This window comes from Oncorhynchus kisutch, unplaced genomic scaffold (genome assembly GCF_002021735.2).
Source record: "Oncorhynchus kisutch isolate 150728-3 unplaced genomic scaffold, Okis_V2 scaffold700, whole genome shotgun sequence".
Taxonomy (NCBI): Eukaryota; Metazoa; Chordata; class Actinopteri; order Salmoniformes; family Salmonidae; genus Oncorhynchus; species Oncorhynchus kisutch.
In genome coordinates this window covers 45,619-69,362 of record NW_022262645.1, presented here as the reverse complement: position 1 = coordinate 69,362, position 23,744 = coordinate 45,619, and the positions used below count along the sequence as shown (strand labels likewise).

At 44.9% G+C, this 23,744-nt stretch overlaps 1 protein-coding gene across 1 annotated transcript in view; it reads right to left on the bottom strand.

The window, feature by feature from the left end:
* The window catches only part of LOC116361467 (vitamin K-dependent protein S-like), a 64,689-nt gene that overhangs the window by 16,160 nt on the left and 24,785 nt on the right, over window positions 1–23,744 (bottom strand). The window contains 6 exon segments of the mRNA XM_031815924.1: window positions 890–1,076; window positions 1,180–1,420; window positions 6,245–6,373; window positions 9,199–9,330; window positions 10,711–10,833; window positions 20,973–21,059. Coding sequence (XP_031671784.1) covers window positions 890–1,076; window positions 1,180–1,420; window positions 6,245–6,373; window positions 9,199–9,330; window positions 10,711–10,833; window positions 20,973–21,059 — 899 coding nt within the window.

Here is a 23,744-nt window from a genome sequence, read left to right as displayed (position 1 = left end):
AGTAAAAGACAGGCAGTCAGGTTGGACAGAGGACTAATATAACCAGCTAGAGACAGTCAGGTTGGACAGGTGACTAATATAACCAGCTAGAGACAGTAAAAGACAGACAGTCAGGTTGGACAGATGACTAATATAACCAGCTAGAGACAGTAAGGTTGGACAGAGGACTAACATAACCAGCTAGAGACAGTCAGGTTGGACAGATGACTAATATAACCAGCTAGAGACAGTAAAAGACAGGCAGTCAGGTTGGACAGATGACTAATACAACCAGCTAGAGACAGTCAGGTTGGACAGGTGACTAATATAACCAGCTAGAGACAGTAAAAGACAGGCAGTCAGGTTGGACAGAGGACTAATATAACCAGCTAGAGACAGTAAAAGACAGGCAGTCAGGTTGGACAGGTGACTAATATAACCAGCTAGAGACAGTCAGGTTGGACAGAGGACTAATATAACCAGCTAGAGACAGTCAGGTTGGACAGGTGACTAATATAACCAGCTAGAGACAGTCAGGTTGGACAGAGGACTAATATAACCAGCTAGAGACAGTAAAAGACAGGCAGTCAGGTTGGACAGGTGACTAATATAACCAGCTAGAGACAGTAAAAGACAGGCAGTCAGGTTGGACAGAGGACTAATATAACCAGCTAGAGACAGTCAGGTTGGACAGAGGACTAATATAACCAGCTAGAGACAGTAAAAGACAGGCAGTCAGGTTGGACAGGTGACTAATATAACCAGCTAGAGACAGTAAAAGACAGGCAGTCAGGTTGGACAGGTGACTAATATAACCAGCTAGAGACAGTCAGGTTGGACAGGTGACAAATATAACCAGCTAGAGACAGTAAAAAGTAATCAGTGAAAGTAATCCACGAGCCAGTCTTACCACATGCCACTGTCCGTCGTTGATGGCCTTGCCCCCGCTGGTGACCTTCAGGGAGTGCTGGGTCTTGAACTGGACCTCGATCCGTCCTCCCCTCAGCCCCAGCATGAACCATGAGTCCTGGGAAGACTCTGCGTACAGAACCACCCCTTCTGGATCAAACGTACGGAAGTCAAACTCTGCAGCAAACCTGGAGACACACGACCCAGACGACCCGGACGATTTAGGGTACAGTTGTGTAGTGAACAGGACTGCATGTCTGTCTCTGCCTCGGTGTGTTTAAACCCCCTTACTTGGTGTTCTCCGGTAGTCTGAAGCGGAGGTATATGACAGGCCCTCCGGTGAATTGTTCTCCCAGGTATAGCATCTCAGAGTGTTTGTAGTCGTAGAGCTGGACACACACCGGCACCTCCTCACAGGAGCGCTGGTCCTCCGCTAACCGCAGGCCCTGACGACCTTCGCAGCGGCAGGAGTAGCTACCCATCGTGTTCACACACACGCCCTCACACACGCCCACCTCGCACTCGTCGACATCTGGGGACAACCACGAGCGTCAGGCGGAGAGGGTAGAGGTCAGAGGTCATTACAGGAGGTACAGGGTCAGGGTTAAGATCAGTTGATACCAAAAGTTCCATTAGGTCCTTTTTTTAATTTGTCAGACTGTATATTTAGGGGCGGCAGGTTAGTGGCTAGAGTGTAGAGGAGGCAGGTAGCCTAGTGGTTAGAGTGTAGAGGAGGCAGGTAGCCTAGTGGTTAGAGTGTAGAGGAGGCAGGTAGCCTAGTGGTTAGAGTGTAGAGGAGGCAGGTAGCCTAGTGGTTAGAGTGTAGAGGAGGCAGGTAGTCTAGTGGTTAGAGTGTAGAGGAGGCAGGTAGCCTAGTGGTTAGAGTGTAGAGGAGGCAGGTAGCCTAGTGGTTAGAGTGTAGAGGTGGCAGGTAGCCTAGTGGTAAGAGTGTGGAGGTGGCAGGTAGTCTAGTGGTTAGAGTGTAGAGGAGGCAGGTAGCCTAGTGGTTAGAGTGTAGAGGAGGCAGGTAACCTAGTGGTTAGAGTGGGGAGGAGGCAGGCAGCCTAGTGGTTAGAGTGTAGAGGTGGCAGGTAGTCTAGTGGTTAGAGTGTAGAGGAGGCAGGTAGCCTAGTGGTTAGAGTGTAGAGGAGGCAGGTAGCCTAGTGGTTAGAGTGTAGAGGAGGCAGGTAGTATAGTGGTTAGAGTGTAGAGGTGGCAGGGTAGCCTAGTGGTTAGAGCCTTGTGGTTAGAGTGTAGAGGTGGCAGGTAGCCTAGTGGTTAGAGTGTAGAGGAGGCAGGTAGCCTAGTGGTTAGAGTGTAGAGGCGGCAGGTAGCCTAGTGGTTAGAGTGTAGAGGAGGCAGGTAGCCTAGTGGTTAGAGTGTAGAGGAGGCAGGTAGCCTAGTGGTTAGAGTGTAGAGGAGGCAGGTAGCCTAGTGGTTAGAGTGTGGAGGTGGCAGGTAGTCTAGTGGTTAGAGTGTAGACGAGGCAGGTAGCATAGTGGTTAGAGTGTAGAGGAGGCAGGTAGCCTAGTGGTTAGAGTGTAGAGGAGGCAGGTAGCATAGTGGTTAGAGTGTAGAGGAGGCAGGTAGCCTAGTGGTTAGAGTGTAGAGGAGGCAGGTAGCCTAGTGGTTAGAGTGTAGAGGAGGCAGGTAGCCTAGTGGTTAGAGTGTAGAGGAGGCAGGTAGTCTAGTGGTTAGAGTGTAGAGGAGGCAGGTAGCCTAGTGGTTAGAGTGTAGAGGAGGCAGGTAGCCTAGTGGTTAGAGTGTAGAGGTGGCAGGTAGCCTAGTGGTTAGAGTGTGGAGGAGGCAGGTAGTCTAGTGGTTAGAGTGTAGAGGTGGCAGGGTAGCCTAGTGGTTAGAGCCTTGTGGTTAGAGTGTAGAGGTGGCAGGTAGTCTAGTGGTTAGAGTGTAGAGGAGGCAGGTAGCCTAGTGGTTAGAGTGGGGAGGAGGCAGGTAGCCTAGTGGTTAGAGTGTATAGGTGGCAGGTAGCCTAGTGGTTAGAGTGTAGAGGCGGCAGGTAGCCTAGTGGTTAGAGTGTAGAGGTGGCAGGTAGCCTAGTGGTTAGAGTGTAGAGGTGGCAGGTAGCCTAGTGGTTAGAGTGTAGAGGAGGCAGGTAACCTAGTGGTTAGAGTGTAGAGGAGGCAGGTAACCTAGTGGTTAGAGTGTAGAGGAGGCAGGTAGCTGAGTGGTTAGAGTGTAGAGGAGGCAGGTAACCTAGTGGTTAGAGTGTAGAGGAGGCAGGTAGCCTAGTGGTTAGAGTGTAGAGGAGGCAGGTAACCTAGTGGTTAGAGTGGGGAGGAGGCAGGCAGCCTAGTGGTTAGAGTGTAGAGGTGGCAGGTAGTCTAGTGGTTAGAGTGTAGAGGAGGCAGGTAGCCTAGTGGTTAGAGTGTAGAGGAGGCAGGTAGCCTAGTGGTTAGAGTGTAGAGGAGGCAGGTAGTATAGTGGTTAGAGTGTAGAGGCGGCAGGGTAGCCTAGTGGTTAGAGCCTTGTGGTTAGAGTGTAGAGGTGGCAGGTAGTCTAGTGGTTAGAGTGTAGAGGAGGCAGGTCGTCTAGTGGTTAGAGTGTAGAGGAGGCAGGTAGTCTAGTGGTTAGAGTGGGGAGGAGGCAGGTAGCCTAGTGGTTAGAGTGGGGAGGAGGCAGGTAGTCTAGTGGTTAGAGTGTAGAGGAGGTAGGTAGCCTAGTGGTTAGAGTGTAGAGGAGGCAGGTAGTCTAGTGGTTAGAGTGTAGAGGAGGCAGGTAACCTAGTGGTTAGAGTGTAGAGGAGGCAGGTAGTCTAGTGGTTAGAGTGTAGAGGAGGCAGGTAGCCTAGTGGTTAGAGTGGGGAGGAGGCAGGTAGCCTAGTGGTTAGAGTGTAGAGGAGGCAGGTAGCCTAGTGGTTAGAGTGGGGAGGAGGCAGGTAGCCTAGTGGTTAGAGTGGGGAGGAGGCAGGTAGCCTAGTGGTTAGAGTGTAGAGGAGGCAGGTAGCCTAGTGGTTAGAGTGGGGAGGAGGCAGGTAGCCTAGTGGTTAGAGTGTAGAGGAGGTAGGTAGCCTAGTGGTTAGAGTGTAGAGGAGGCAGGTAGCCTAGTGGTTAGAGTGTAGAGGAGGCTGGTAGCCTAGTGGTTAGAGTGTAGAGGAGGCAGGTAGCCTAGTGGTTAGAGTGGGAAGGAGGCAGGTAGTGTAGTGGTTAGAGTGTGGAGGAGGCAGGTAGCCTAGTGGTTACAGAGTTGGGCCAGTAACCGAAAGGATGCTAGATCGAATCCCTGAGCTGACAAGGTAAAAATCGGTCGTTCTGCCCCTGAACAAGGCAGTTATCCCACTGTTCCTTGACCAGTTAACCCACTGTTCCTAGACCAGTTAACCCACTGTTCCTAGACCAGTTATCCCACTGTTCCTTGACCAGTTAACCCACTGTTCCTTGACCAGTTAACCCACTGCTCCTAGACCAGTTAACCCACTGTTCCTAGACCAGTTATCCCACTGTTCCTTGACCAGTTAACCCACTGTTCCTTGACCATTAACCCACTGTTCCTAGACCAGTTAACCCACTGTTCCTAGACCAGTAAACCCACTGTTCCTAGACCAGTTAACCCACTGTTCCTAGACCAGTTAACCCACTGCTCCTAGACCAGTTAACCCACTGTTCCTAGACCAGTAAACCCACTGTTCCTAGACCAGTTAACCCACTGCTCCTAGACCAGTTAACCCCACTGTTCCTAGACCAGTTAACCCACTGTTCCTTGACCAGTTAACCCACTGTTCCTAGACCAGTTAACCCACTGTTCCTAGACCAGTAAACCCACTGTTCCTAGACCAGTTAACCCACTGTTCCTAGACCAGTTAACCCACTGCTCCTAGACCAGTTAACCCACTGTTCCTAGACCAGTTAACCCCACTGTTCCTAGACCAGTTAACCCACTGCTCCTAGACCAGTTAACCCCACTGTTCCTAGACCAGTTAACCCACTGCTCCTAGACCAGTTAACCCCACTGTTCCTAGACCAGTTAACCCCACTGTTCCTAGACCAGTTAACCCACTGCTCCTAGACCAGTTAACCCACTGTTCCTAGACCAGTAAACCCACTGTTCCTAGACCAGTTAACCCACTGCTCCTAGACCAGTTAACCCACTGTTCCTAGACCAGCTAACCCACTGCTCCTAGACCAGTTAACCCACTGTTCCTAGACCAGTAAACCCACTGTTCCTAGACCAGTTAACCCACTGCTCCTAGACCAGTTAACCCACTGCTCCTAGACCAGTTAACCCACTGTTCCTAGACCAGCTAACCCACTGCTCCTAGACCAGTTAACCCACTGTTCCTAGACCAGTTAACCCACTAGACCAGTTAACCCACTGTTCCTAGACCAGTTAACCCACTAGACCAGTTAACCCACTGTTCCTAGACCAGTTAACCCACTGTTCCTAGACCAGTTAACCCACTGTTCCTAGACCAGTTAACCCACTGTTCCTAGACCAGTTAACCCACTGTTCCTAGACCAGTTAACCCACTGTTCCTAGACCAGTTAACCCACTGCTCCTAGACCAGTTAACCCACTGCTCCTAGACCAGTTAACCCACTGTTCCTAGACCAGTTAACCCACTGTTCCTAGACCAGTTAACCCACTGTTCCTATACCAGTTAACCCACTGCTCCTAGACCAGTTAACCCACTGCTCCTAGACCAGTTAACCCACTTTTCCTAGACCAGTTAACCCACTAGACCAGTTAACCCACTGTTCCTAGACCAGTTAACCCACTAGACCAGTTAACCCACTAGACCAGTTAACCCACTGTTCCTAGACCAGTTAACCCACTGTTCCTAGACCAGTTAACCCACTGTTCCTAGACCAGTTAACCCACTGCTCCTAGACCAGTTAACCCACTGTTCCTAGACCAGTTAACCCACTGTTCCTAGACCAGTTAACCCACTGTTCCTAGACCAGTTAACCCACTGTTCCTAGACCAGTTAACCCACTGTTCCTAGACCAGTTAACCCACTGTTCCTAGACCAGTAAACCCACTGTTCCTAGACCAGTTAACCCACTGTTCCTAGACCAGTTAACCCACTGTTCCTAGACCAGTTAACCCACTGTTCCTAGACCAGTTAACCCACTGCTCCTAGACCAGTTAACCCACTGCTCCTAGACCAGTTAACCCACTGTTCCTAGACCAGTTAACCCACTGTTCCTAGACCAGTTAACCCACTGTTCCTAGACCAGTTAACCCACTGTTCCTAGACCAGTTAACCCACTGTTCCTAGGGCCGTCATTGTAAATAAGAACTTGTTCATAACTGACCTGACTAGTTAAATAAACATGTTCCTGTCTGTGATAGTGTCTTTCTCCTGTGGTCAGTGTGGGTACAGTGTAGTGGCATCTCACCCAAACAGGAACGCAAGGTGAAGTTGTAACTGAAGCCCGGGGGACACTGGCACTCATACATGCCAGGGTTGTTGACACATTTAGCCGGTTCTTCACAGATACTGGGGTACAGCAGACACTCATTGATATCTGGGGAGGGAACACATTTAGCTGGTTCCTCAGAGATATTGGGGTACAGCAGACACTCTCTGGGGAGGGAACACATTTATTACTGGTTCCTCAAAGATATTGGGGTACAGCAGACACTATCTGGGGAGGGAACACATTTATTACTGGTTCCTCAGAGATATTGGGGTACAGCAGACACTCTCTGGGGAGGAGACACATTTAGCTGGTTCCTCAGAGATATTGGGGTACAGCAGACACTCTGGGGAGGGAACACATTTATTACTGGTTCCTCAAAGATATTGGGGTACAGCAGACACTATCTGGGGAGGGAACACATTTATTACTGGTTCCTCAGAGATATTGGGGTACAGCAGACACTATCTGGGGAGGGAACACATTTATTACTGGTTCCTCAGAGATATTGGGGTACAGCAGACACTCTCTGGGGAGGAGACACATTTAGCTGGTTCCTCAGAGATATTGGGGTACAGCAGACACACTCTGGGGAGGAGACACAGACATCTTGACATCTCCAGTGTGAGTTGGTAATATGGAGGTTTGGTTTAGTCATGAGACAATCGCACGAACATTAACACAAGTGGGTGCACAAGCAGCAACAGAGACTGAAGCCTGTTTCTGGTAACAGCGATGGTCAATCAATGACCCTGAGGTTTAAACACTCTTATGTAACACTGAACTGGTCAGTCATCTCCCTCTGTTAATCTAAATTACGGCCTGGGTCTGTAAAGCTAGAGTATAATCTAGTGTCTGGGTCTGTAAATCTAGAGTATAATCTAGTGTCTGGGTCTGTAAAGATAGAGAATAATCTAGTGTCTGGGCTTGCAAATCTAGAGTCTAATATAGAGGAGTCTAAACTAGAGTATGGGCCTGCAACTCTAGTCTAGAATCTAAACTAGATTCTAAACTAGTCTGGGACTGCAAATCTGGAGTCTGAACTAGAGTTTGGGCCTGCAAATCTAGAGTCTAAACTAGAGTCTGGGCCTGCAACTCCAGAATCTAGACTAGAGTCTAAACTAGAGTCTAAGCTAGAGTCTGGGCCTGCAAATCTAGAGTCTAAACTAGATCCTAAACTAGAGTCTGGGCCTGCAAATCTAGTGTCTAAACTAGAGTCTAAACTGGAGTCCAGTTCACCTGTACAGTGGATCTATATAACAGTAACTGTTACCTGTACAGTGGATCTATATAACTGTTACCTGTACAGTGGATCTATATAACTGGTACCTGTACAGTGGATCTATATAACTGTTACCTGTACAGTGGATCTATATAACTGTTACCTGTACAGTGGATCTATATAACAGTAACTGGTACCTGTACAGTGGATCTATATAACAGTAACTGGTACCTGTACAGTGGATCTATATAACAGTAACTGGTACCTGTACAGTGGATCTATATAACAGTAACTGGTACCTGTACAGTGGATCTATATAACAGTAACTGGTACCTGTACAGTGGATCTATATAACAGTAACTGTCACCTGTACAGTGGATCTATATAACTGTTACCTGTACAGTGGATCTATATAACAGTAACTGGTACCTGTACAGTGGATCTATATAACAGTAACTGTCACCTGTACAGTGGATCTATATAACAGTAACTGGTACCTGTACAGTGGATCTATATAACTGTTACCTGTACAGTGGATCTATATAACAGTAACTGTCACCTGTACAGTGGATCTATATAACTGTCACCTGTACAGTGGATCTATATAACTGTTACCTGTACAGTGGATCTATATAACAGTAACTGGTACCTGTACAGTGGATCTATATAACAGTAACTGTCACCTGTACAGTGGATCTATATAACAGTAACTGGTACCTGTACAGTGGATCTATATAACAGTAACTGGTACCTGTACAGTGGATCTATATAACAGTAACTGGTACCTGTACAGTGGATCTATATAACAGTAACTGGTACCTGTACAGTGGATCTATATAACAGTAACTGGTACCTGTACAGTGGATCTATATAACTGTTACCTGTACAGTGGATCTATATAACAGTAACTGGTACCTGTACAGTGGATCTATATAACAGTAACTGGTACCTGTACAGTGGATCTATATAACTGTTACCTGTACAGTGGATCTATATAACAGTAACTGGTACCTGTACAGTGGATCTATATAACAGTAACTGGTAACTGTACAGTGGATCTATATAACAGTAACTGGTACCTGTACAGTGGATCTATATAACAGTAACTGGTACCTGTACAGTGGATCTATATAACTGTTACCTGTACAGTGGATCTATATAACAGTAACTGGTACCTGTACAGTGGATCTATATAACAGTAACTGGTACCTGTACAGTGGATCTATATAACTGTTACCTGTACAGTGGATCTATATAACTGTTACCTGTACAGTGGATCTATATAACAGTAACTGGTACCTGTACAGTGGATCTATATAACAGTAACTGGTACCTGTACAGTGGATCTATATAACTGTTACCTGTACAGTGGATCTATATAACTGGTACCTGTACAGTGGATCTATATAACAGTAACTGGTACCTGTACAGTGGATCTATATAACAGTAACTGGTACCTGTACAGTGGATCTATATAACAGTAACTGGTACCTGTACAGTGGATCTATATAACTGGTACCTGTACAGTGGATCTATATAACTGTTACCTGTACAGTGGATCTATATAACTGTTACCTGTACAGTGGATCTATATAACAGTAACTGGTACCTGTACAGTGGATCTATATAACAGTAACTGGTACCTGTACAGTGGATCTATATAACAGTAACTGTCACCTGTACAGTGGATCTATATAACAGTAACTGGTACCTGTACAGTGGATCTTCTCGCTGGTTCTGAACCGGTACCCATCGTCACACATACAACGGAAGCTCCCGGGGGAGTTGTAACACTTCTGGTTGCAGCCGGCTTGGTGATCTGGGTCTGAACACTCGTCAATGTCTGATCAATAAAACAACCAATAACATCGTTATTCAAGAAGTCCTGCTCCTGCCCAGTAAGTCAGCAAAACCAACGTTTCTGACCAAGCTTTTAGAGACGGATTCAAACCAGCAACCCAGTATTAAACCAGGACCCAGTATTAAACCAGGACCCAGTATTAAGCCAGGACCCAGTATTAAGCCAGGACCCAGTATTAAGCCAGGACCCAGTATTAAGCCAGGACCCAGTATTAAGTAGGACCCAGTATTAAGCCAGGACCCAGTATTAAGCCAGGACCCAGTATTAAGCCAGGACCCAGTATTAAGTAGGACCCAGTATTAAGCCAGGAGCCAGTATTAAGTAGGACCCAGTATTAAGTAGGACCCAGTATTAAGCCAGGACCCAGTATTAAGCCAGGACCCAGTATTAAGCCAGGACCCAGTATTAAGTCAGGACCCAGTATTAAGTAGGACCCAGTATTAAGTAGAACCCAGTATTAAGTAGGACCCAGTATTAAGCCAGGACCGAGTATTAAACCAGGACCCAGTATTAAGCCAGGACCCAGTATTAAGCCAGGACCCAGTATTAAGCCAGGACCCAGTATTAAGCCAGGACCCAGTATTAAGTAGGACCCAGTATTAAACCAGGACCCAGTATTAAGTAGGACCCAGTATTAAACCAGGACCCAGTATTAAGCCAGGACCCAGTATTAAGCCAGGACCCAGTATTAAGTAGGACCCAGTATTAAACCAGGACCCAGTATTAAATAGGACCCAGTATTAAGCCAGGACCCAGTATTAAGTAGGACCCAGTATTAAGCCAGGACCCAGTATTAAGCCAGGACTCAGTATTAAGCCAGGACCCAGTATTAAGCCAGGACCCATTATTAAGTAGGACCCAGTATTAAGCCAGAACCCAGTATTAAGCCAGGACCCAGTATTAAGCCAGGACCCAGTATTAAGCCAGGACCCAGTATTAAGCCAGGACCCAGTATTAAGCCAGGACCCAGTATTAAGCCAGGACCCAGTATTAAGTAGGACCCAGTATTAAGCCAGAACCCAGTATTAAGCCAGGACCCAGTATTAAGCCAGGACCCAGTATTAAGCCAGGACCCAGTATTAAGCCAGGACCCAGTATTAAGTAGGACCCAGTATTAAGCCAGGACCCAGTATTAAACTAGGACCCAGTATTAAGTAGGGACCATTATTAAGCCAGGACCCAGTATTAAGCCAGGACCCAGTATTAAGTAGGACCCAGTATTAAGTAGGACCCAGTATTAAGTAGGACCCAGTATATATTACCCAGTAGGACCCAGTATTAAGTTGGAGCCCTTCCAGCCTGGTCGACACTGACAGGTGAAGGAGGCCTGTCTAACCCCAACCCTGTCTGTCTGGTACCTACCATCCTCACAGCGCGGCCCCTTCCAGCCTGGTCGACACTGACAGGTGAAGGAGGCCTGGCCATCGATGCAGCGTTCAGAACCCTCCTTGTAACACGGAAACGGAAGGCACTGGTCACTGATCTCTGCAGAACAACACACACAGAGGTATCATACAGGGATCCAGACAGGACTATACAGAACACATACAGGTATCCAGACAGGACTATACAGAACACATACAGGTATCCAGACAGGACTATACAAAACACATACAGGTATCCAGACAGGACTATACAGAACATATACAGGTATTCAGACAGGACAGGACTATACAGAACATATACAGGTATCCAGACAGGACTATACAGAACACATACAGGTATCCAGACAGGACTATACAAAACACATACAGGTATCCAGACAGGACTATACAAAACACATACAGGTATCCAGACAAGACTATACAGAACACATACAGGTATCCAGACAGGACATGACTATACAGAACACATACTGGTATCCAGACAGGACTATACAGAACATATACAGGTATCCAGACAGGACAGGTCTATACAGAACACATACAGGTATCCAGACAGGACAGGAAAATACAGAACTCATACAGGTATCCAGACAGGACAGGACTATACAGAACTCATACAGGTATCCAGACAGGACTATACAGAACACATACAGGTATCCAGACAGGACAGGACAGGACTATACAGAACACATACAGGCATCCAGACAGGACTATACAGAACATACACAGGTATTCAGACAGGACTATACAGAACACATACAGGTATCCAGACAGGACTATACAGAACACACAAAGGTATCCAGACAGGACAATACAGAACATATACAGGTATCCAGACAGGACTATACAGAACACATACAGGTATCCAGACTGGACAGGACTATACAGAACACATACAGGTATCCAGACAGGACTATACAGAAATCCAGACAGGACTATACAGAACATATACAGGGATCCAGACAGAACTATACAGAACACATACAGGGATCCAGACAGGACTATACAGAACACATACATGGATCCAGACAGGACTATACAGAAATCCAGACAGGACTATACAGAACATATACAGGTATCCAGACAAGACTATACAGAATTCATACAGGTATCCGGACAGGACATGACTATACAGAACACATACAGGCATCCAGATAGAACTATACAGAACACATACGGGTATCCAGACAGGACTATACAGAACACATACAGGTATCCAGACAGGACTATACAGAACACATACAGGTATCCAGACAGAACACATACAGGTATCCAGACAGGACTATACAGAACACATACAGGTATCCAGACTGGACAGGACTATACAGAACACATACAGGTATCCAGACTGGACTATACAGAACACATACAGGGATCCAGACAGGACTATACAGAACACATACAGGGATCCAGACAGGACTATACAGAAATCCAGACAGGACTATACAGAACATATACAGGTGTCCAGACAAGACTATACAGAATACATACAGGTATCCAGACAGGACATGACTATACAGAACACATACAGGCATCCAGATAGAACTATACAGAACACATACGGGTATCCAGACAGGACTATACAGAACACATACAGGTATCCAGACAGGACTATACAAAACACATACAGGTATCCAGACAGAACACATACAGGTATCCAGACAGGACTATACAGAACACATACAGGTATCCAGACAGGACTATACAGAACACATACAGGTATCCAGACAGGACTATACAGAACATATACAGGTATCCAGACAGGACTATACAGAACACATACAGGTATCCAGACTGGACAGGACTATACAGAACACATACAGGTATCCAGACAGGACTATACAGAAATCCAGACAGGACTATACAGAACATATACAGGGATCCAGACAGAACTATACAGAACACATACAGGGATCCAGACAGGACTATACAGAACACATACAGGGATCCAGACAGGACTATACAGAAATCCAGACAGGACTATACAGAACATATACAGGTATCCAGACAAGACTATACAGAATTCATACAGGTATCCAGACAGGACATGACTATACAGAACACATACAGGCATCCAGATAGAACTATACAGAACACATACAGGTATCCAGACAGGACTATACAGAAATCCAGACAGGACTATACAGAACATATACAGGGATCCAGACAGGACTATACAGAACACATACAGGGATCCAGACAGGACTATACAGAACACATACAGGGATCCAGACAGGACTATACAGAAATCCAGACAGGACTATACAGAACATATACAGGTGTCCAGACAAGACTATACAGAATACATACAGGTATCCAGACAGGACATGACTATACAGAACACATACAGGCATCCAGATAGAACTATACAGAACACATACGGGTATCCAGACAGGACTATACAGAACACATACAGGTATCCAGACAGGACTATACAGAACACATACAGGTATCCAGACAGAACACATACAGGTATCCAGACAGGACTATACAGAACACATACAGGTATCCAGACTGGACAGGACTATACAGAACACATACAGGTATCCAGACAGGACTATACAGAACACATACAGGGATCCAGACAGGACTATACAGAACACATACAGGGATCCAGACAGGACTATACAGAAATCCAGACAGGACTATACAGAACATATACAGGTGTCCAGACAAGACTATACAGAATACATACAGGTATCCAGACAGGACATGACTATACAGAACACATACAGGCATCCAGATAGAACTATACAGAACACATACGGGTATCCAGACAGGACTATACAGAACACATACAGGTATCCAGACAGGACTATACAGAACACATACAGGTATCCAGACAGAACACATACAGGTATCCAGACAGGACTATACAGAACACATACAGGTATCCAGACAGGACTATACAGAACACATACAGGTATCCAGACAGGACTATACAGAACACATACAGGTATCCAGACAGGACTATACAGAACACATACAGGTATCCAGACAGGACTATACAGAACACATACAGGTATCCAGACAGGACTATACAGAACACATACAGGTATTCAGACAGGACATGACTATACAGAACATATACAGGTATCCAGACAGGACTATACAGAACACATACAGGTATCCAGACAGGACTATACAGAACACATACAGGTATCCAGACAGGACTATACAAAACACATACAGGTATCCAGACAGGACTATACAGAACATATACAGGTATTCAGACAGGACAGGACTATACAGAACATATACAGGTATCCAGACAGGACTATACAGAACACATACAGGTATCCAGACAGGACTATACAAAACACATACAGGTATCCAGACAAGACTATACAGAACACATACAGGTATCCAGACAGGACATGACTATACAGAACACATACTGGTATCCAGACAGGACTATACAGAACACATACAGGTATCCAGACAGGACAGGTCTATACAGAACACATACAGGTATCCAGACAGGACTATACAGAACATACACAGGTATTCAGACAGGACTATACAGAACACATACAGGTATCCAGACAGGACTATACAGAACACACAAAGGTATCCAGACAGGACAATACAGAACATATACAGGTATCCAGACAGGACTATACAGAACACATACAGGTATCCAGACTGGACAGGACTATACAGAACACATACAGGTATCCAGACAGGACTATACAGAAATCCAGACAGGACTATACAGAACATATACAGGGATCCAGACAGGACTATACAGAACACATACAGGGATCCAGACAGGACTATACAGAACACATACAGGGATCCAGACAGGACTATACAGAAATCCAGACAGGACTATACAGAACATATACAGGTATCCAGACAAGACTATACAGAATTCATACAGGTATCCAGACAGGACATGACTATACAGAACACATACGGGTATCCAGACAGGACTATACAGAACACATACATGTATCCAGACAGGACTATACAGAACACATACAGGTATCCAGACAGAACACATACAGGTATCCAGACAGGACTATACAGAACACATACAGGTATCCAGACTGGACAGGACTATACAGAACACATACAGGTATCCAGACAGGACTATACAGAACACATACAGGTATCCAGACAGGACTATACAGAACACATACAGGTATCCAGACAGGACTATACAGAGCACATACAGGTATTCAGACAGGACATGACTATACAGAACATATACAGGTATCCAGACAGGACTATACAGAACACATACAGGTATCCAGACAGGACTATACAGAACACATACAGGTATCCAGACAGGACTATACAAAACACATACAGGTATCCAGACAGGACTATACAGAACATATACAGGTATTCAGACAGGACAGGACTATACAGAACATATACAGGTATCCAGACAGGACTATACAGAACACATACAGGTATCCAGACAGGACTATACAAAACACATACAGGTATCCAGACAGGACTATACAAAACACATACAGGTATCCAGACAAGACTATACAGAACACATACAGGTATCCAGACAGGACATGACTATACAGAACACATACTGGTATCCAGACAGGACTATACAGAACACATACAGGTATCCAGACAGGACAGGTCTATACAGAACACATACAGGTATCCAGACAGGATAGGAAAATACAGAACTCATACAGGTATCCAGACAGGACAGGACTATACAGAACATATACAGGTATCCAGACAGGACTATACAGAACACATACAGGTATCCAGACAGGACTATACAAAACACATACAGGTATCCAGACAAGACTATACAGAACACATACAGGTATCCAGACAGGACATGACTATACAGAACACATACTGGTATCCAGACAGGACTATACAGAACACATACAGGTATCCAGACAGGACAGGTCTATACAGAACACATACAGGTATCCAGACAGGACTATACAGAACATACACAGGTATTCAGACAGGACTATACAGAACACATACAGGTATCCAGACAGGACTATACAGAACACACAAAGGTATCCAGACAGGACAATACAGAACATATACAGGTATCCAGACAGGACTATACAGAACACATACAGGTATCCAGACTGGACAGGACTATACAGAACACATACAGGTATCCAGACAGGACTATACAGAAATCCAGACAGGACTATACAGAACATATACAGGGATCCAGACAGGACTATACAGAACACATACAGGGATCCAGACAGGACTATACAGAACACATACAGGGATCCAGACAGGACTATACAGAAATCCAGACAGGACTATACAGAACATATACAGGTATCCAGACAAGACTATACAGAATTCATACAGGTATCCAGACAGGACATGACTATACAGAACACATACGGGTATCCAGACAGGACTATACAGAACACATACATGTATCCAGACAGGACTATACAGAACACATACAGGTATCCAGACAGAACACATACAGGTATCCAGACAGGACTATACAGAACACATACAGGTATCCAGACTGGACAGGACTATACAGAACACATACAGGTATCCAGACAGGACTATACAGAACACATACAGGTATCCAGACAGGACTATACAGAACACATACAGGTATCCAGACAGGACTATACAGAACACATACAGGTATCCAGACAGGACTATACAGAGCACATACAGGTATTCAGACAGGACATGACTATACAGAACATATACAGGTATCCAGACAGGACTATACAGAACACATACAGGTATCCAGACAGGACTATACAGAACACATACAGGTATCCAGACAGGACTATACAAAACACATACAGGTATCCAGACAGGACTATACAGAACATATACAGGTATTCAGACAGGACAGGACTATACAGAACATATACAGGTATCCAGACAGGACTATACAGAACACATACAGGTATCCAGACAGGACTATACAAAACACATACAGGTATCCAGACAGGACTATACAAAACACATACAGGTATCCAGACAAGACTATACAGAACACATACAGGTATCCAGACAGGACATGACTATACAGAACACATACTGGTATCCAGACAGGACTATACAGAACACATACAGGTATCCAGACAGGACAGGTCTATACAGAACACATACAGGTATCCAGACAGGATAGGAAAATACAGAACTCATACAGGTATCCAGACAGGACAGGACTATACAGAACTCATACAGGTATCCAGACAGGACTATACAGAACACATACAGGTATCCAGACAGGACAGGACTATACAGAACATACACAGGTATCCAGACAGGACTATACAGAACACATACAGGTATCCAGACAGGACTATACAGAACACACAAAGGTATCCAGACAGGACAATACAGAACATATACAGGTATCCAGACAGGACTATACAGAACACATACAGGTATCCAGACTGGACAGGACTATACAGAACACATACAGGTATCCAGACAGGACTATACAGAAATCCAGACAGGACTATACAGAACATATACAGGGATCCAGACAGGACTATACAGAACACATACAGGGATCCAGACAGGACTATACAGAACACATACAGGGATCCAGACAGGACTATACAGAAATCCAGACAGGACTATACAGAACATATACAGGTATCCAGACAAGACTATACAGAATTCATACAGGTATCCAGACAGGACATGACTATACAGAACACATACGGGTATCCAGACAGGACTATACAGAACACATACATGTATCCAGACAGGACTATACAGAACACATACAGGTATCCAGACAGAACACATACAGGTATCCAGACAGGACTATACAGAACACATACAGGTATCCAGACTGGACAGGACTATACAGAACACATACAGGTATCCAGACAGGACTATACAGAACACATACAGGTATCCAGACAGGACTATACAGAACACATACAGGTATCCAGACAGGACTATACAGAACACATACAGGTATCCAGACAGGACTATACAGAGCACATACAGGTATTCAGACAGGACATGACTATACAGAACATATACAGGTATCCAGATAGGACTATACAGAACACATACAGGTATCCAGACAGGACTATACAGAACACATACAGGTATCCAGACAGGACTATACAAAACACATACAGGTATCCAGACAGGACTATACAGAACATATACAGGTATTCAGACAGGACAGGACTATACAGAACATATACAGGTATCCAGACAGGACTATACAGAACACATACAGGTATCCAGACAGGACTATACAGAACACACAAAGGTATCCAGACAGGACAATACAGAACATATACAGGTATCCAGACAGGACTATACAGAACACATACAGGTATCCAGACTGGACAGGACTATACAGAACACATACAGGTATCCAGACAGGACTATACAGAAATCCAGACAGGACTATACAGAACATATACAGGGATCCAGACAGGACTATACAGAACACATACAGGGATCCAGACAGGACTATACAGAACACATACAGGGATCCAGACAGGACTATACAGAAATCCAGACAGGACTATACAGAACATATACAGGTATCCAGACAAGACTATACAGAATTCATACAGGTATCCAGACAGGACATGACTATACAGAACACATACGGGTATCCAGACAGGACTATACAGAACACATACATGTATCCAGACAGGACTATACAGAACACATACAGGTATCCAGACAGAACACATACAGGTATCCAGACAGGACTATACAGAACACATACAGGTATCCAGACTGGACAGGACTATACAGAACACATACAGGTATCCAGACAGGACTATACAGAACACATACAGGTATCCAGACAGGACTATACAGAACACATACAGGTATCCAGACAGGACTATACAGAACACATACAGGTATCCAGACAGGACTATACAGAGCACATACAGGTATTCAGACAGGACATGACTATACAGAACATATACAGGTATCCAGATAGGACTATACAGAACACATACAGGTATCCAGACAGGACTATACAGAACACATACAGGTATCCAGACAGGACTATACAAAACACATACAGGTATCCAGACAGGACTATACAGAACATATACAGGTATTCAGACAGGACAGGACTATACAGAACATATACAGGTATCCAGACAGGACTATACAGAACACATACAGGTATCCAGACAGGACTATACAAAACACATACAGGTATCCAGACAGGACTATACAAAACACATACAGGTATCCAGACAAGACTATACAGAACACATACAGGTATCCAGACAGGACATGACTATACAGAACACATACTGGTATCCAGACAGGACTATACAGAACACATACAGGTATCCAGACAGGACAGGTCTATACAGAACACATACAGGTATCCAGACAGGATAGGAAAATACAGAACTCATACAGGTATCCAGACAGGACAGGACTATACAGAACTCATACAGGTATCCAGACAGGACTATACAGAACACATACAGGTATCCAGACAGGACAGGACTATACAGAACACATACAGGTATCCAGACAGGACTATACAGAACATACACAGGTATTCAGACAGGACTATACAGAACACATACAGGTATCCAGACAGGACTATACAGAACACACAAAGGTATCCAGACAGGACAATACAGAACATATACAGGTATCCAGACAGGACTATACAGAACACATACAGGTATCCAGACTGGACAGGACTATACAGAACACATACAGGTATCCAGACAGGACTATACAGAAATCCAGACAGGACTATACAGAACATATACAGGGATCCAGACAGGACTATACAGAACACATACAGGGATCCAGACAGGACTATACAGAACACATACAGGGATCCAGACAGGACTATACAGAAATCCAGACAGGACTATACAGAACATATACAGGTATCCAGACAAGACTATACAGAATTCATACAGGTATCCAGACAGGACATGACTATACAGAACACATACAGGCATCCAGATAGAACTATACAGAACACATACGGGTATCCAGACAGGACTATACAGAACACATACATGTATCCAGACAGGACTATACAGAACACATACAGGTATCCAGACAGAACACATACAGGTATCCAGACAGGACTATACAGAACACATACAGGTATCCAGACTGGACAGGACTATACAGAACACATACAGGTATCCAGACAGGACTATACAGAACACATACAGGGATCCAGACAGGACTATACAGAACACATACAGGGATCCAGACAGGACTATACAGAAATCCAGACAGGACTATACAGAACATATACAGGTGTCCAGACAAGACTATACAGAATACATACAGGTATCCAGACAGGACATGACTATACAGAACACATACAGGCATCCAGATAGAACTATACAGAACACATACGGGTATCCAGACAGGACTATACAGAACACATACAGGTATCCAGACAGGACTATACAGAACACATACAGGTATCCAGACAGAACACATACAGGTATCCAGACAGGACTATACAGAACACATACAGGTATCCAGACAGAACACATACAGGTATCCATACAGGTATCCAGTTTAGTATCCACTAAACCAGGGGGGTCAAATAATCAACCCATGGGCCCGCATTCTACCACTAAACCAGGGGGGTCAAATCTACGACCCATGGGCCAGCAGCCTACCCCTAAACCAGGGGGGTCAAATATACAACCCATGGGCCAGTAGCCTACCCCTAAACCAGGGGGGTCAAATATACGACCCATGGGCCAGCATCCTACCACTAAACCAGGGGGGTCAAACATACGACCCATGGGCCAGCATCCTACCACTAAACCAGGGGGGGTCAAACATATGACCCATGGGCCAGCATCCTACCACTAAACCAGGGGGGGTCAAACTTACGACCCATGGGCCAGCATCCTACCACTAATCCAGGGGGGTCAAACTTACGACCCATGGGCCAGCATCCTACCACTAATCCAGGGGGGTCAAACTTACGACCCATGGGCCAGCATCCTACCACTAAACCAGGGGGGGTCAAACATACGACCCATGGGCCAGCATCCTACCCCTAAACCAGGGGGGGTCAAACATACGACCCATGGGCCAGCATCCTACCCCTAAACCAGGGGGGTCAAATATACGGACCGTGGTGTAAAAATAAGGCGGTGACAACTTTAAATTACACTACGGACCTCATTGAAGACTAAATGAGGCCGGCGGGGAATTATTTTAGTTGACAACCCTTCTCTAAACCAACCCGTAGCCCTGACCTCTGAACCCCAACAACCGTCTCGAACCTTTACCAACCTTTGACACAGGTTCTGAGGTTTGAAGGGACGTTGGAGTCTCCAGAGTTCTGGTTGTTGATGCCCACACGATGTGAACCCAGACAAACTGAAATACAACACAGTGGGGTTATATTAGCTGGCATCAGTCATATCATCAGACAACACAGTGGGGTTATATTAGCTGACATCAGTCATATCATCAGACAGAAAACACAGTGGGGTTATATTAGCTGACATCAGACAGACAACAACACAGTGGGGTTATATTAGCTGACATCAGACAGACAGACAACACAGTGGGGTTATATTAGCTGACATCAGACAGACAACAACACAGTGGGGTTATATTAGCTGACATCAGTCATATCATCAGACAGACAACACAGTGGGTTATATTAGCTGACATCAGTCATATCATCAGACAGACAACACAGTGGGGTTATATTAGCTGACATCAGACAGACAGACAGACAGACAGACAACACAGTGGGGTTATATTAGCTGACATCAGTCAGACAGACAACAACACAGTGGGGTTATATTAGCTGACATCAGACAGACAGCAACACAGTGGGGTTATATTAGCTGACATCAGACAGACAACAACACAGTGGGGTTATATTAGCTGACATCAGTCATATCATCAGACAGACAGACAACAACACAGTGGGGTTATATTAGCTGACATCAGTCAGACAGACAACAACACAGTGGGGTTATATTAGCTGACATCAGACAGACAACAACACAGTGGGGTTATATTAGCTGACATCAGTCATATCATCAGACAGACAGACAACAACACAGTGGGGTTATATTAGCTGACATCAGACAGACAACAACACAGTGGGGTTATATTAGCTGACATCAGACAGACAGACAACAACACAGTGGGGTTATATTAGCTGACATCAGACAGACAGACAACAACACAGTGGGGTTATATTAGCTGACATCAGACAGACAGACAACAACACAGTGGGGTTATATTAGCTGACATCAGTCATATCATCAGACAGACAGACAACACAGTGGGGTTATATTAGCTGACATCAGACAGACAGACAACAACACAGTGGGGTTATATTAGCTGACATCAGTCATATCATCAGACAGACAGACAACAACACAGTGGGGTTATATTAGCTGACATCAGACAGACAACAACACAGTGGGGTTATATTAGCTGACATCAGACAGACAGACAACAACACAGTGGGGTTATATTAGCTGACATCAGTCATATCATCAGACAGACAGACAACACAGTGGGGTTATATTAGCTGACATCAGACAGACAGACAACAACACAGTGGGGTTATATTAGCTGACATCAGTCATATCATCAGACAGACAGACAACAACACAGTGGGGTTATATTAGCTGACATCAGACAGACAACAACACAGTGGGGTTATATTAGCTGACATCAGACAGACAGACAACAACACAGTGGGGTTATATTAGCTGACATCAGACAGACAGACAACAACACAGTGGGGTTATATTAGCTGACATCAGACAGACAGACAACAACACAGTGGGGTTATATTAGCTGACATCAGTCATATCATCAGACAGACAGACAACACAGTGGGGTTATATTAGCTGACATCAGACAGACAGACAACAACACAGTGGGGTTATATTAGCTGACATCAGTCATATCATCAGACAGACAGACAACACAGTGGGGTTATATTAGCTGACATCAGTCAGACAGACAACACAGTGGGGTTATATTAGCTGACATCAGACAGACAGACAACAACACAGTGGGGTTATATTAGCTGGCATCAGACAGACAGACAGCAACACAGTGGGGTTATATTAGCTGGCATCAGTCATGTCATCAGACAACAACAAAGTGGGGTTATATTAGCTGACATCAGTCATATCATCAGACAACAACACAGTGGGGTTATATTAGCTGACATCAGACAGACAGACAACAACACAGTGGGGTTATATTAGCTGACATCTGTCATATCATCAGACAACAACACAGTGGGGTTATATTAGCTGACATCAGACAGACAACAACACAGTGGGGTTATATTAGCTGACATCAGACAGACAACAACACAGTGGGGTTATATTAGCTGGCATCAGACAGACAACAACACAGTGGGGTTATATTAGCTGACATCAGACAGACAACAACACAGTGGGGTTATATTAGCTGACATCAGACAGACAACAACACAGTGGGGTTATATTAGCTGGCATCAGACAGACAGACAACAACACAGTGGGGTTATATTAGCTGGCATCAGACATATCATCAGACAACAACACAGTGGGGTTATATTAGCTGACATCAGTCATATAATCAGACAGACAACACAGTGGGGTTATATTAGCTGACATCAGACAGACAGACAACAACACAGTGGGGTTATATTAGCTGACATCAGACAGACAACAACACAGTGGGGTTATATTAGCTGACATCAGACAGACAGACAACAACACAGTGGGGTTATATTAGCTGACATCAGACAGACAACACAGTGGGGTTATATTAGCTGACATCAGACAGACAGACAACAACACAGTGGGGTTATATTAGCTGACATCAGTCATATCATCAGACAGACAGACAACAACACAGTGGGGTTATATTAGCTGACATCAGACAGACAACAACACAGTGGGGTTATATTAGCTGACATCAGACAGACAGACAACAACACAGTGGGGTTATATTAGCTGACATCAGACAGACAGACAACAACACAGTGGGGTTATATTAGCTGACATCAGTCATATCATCAGACAACACAGTGGG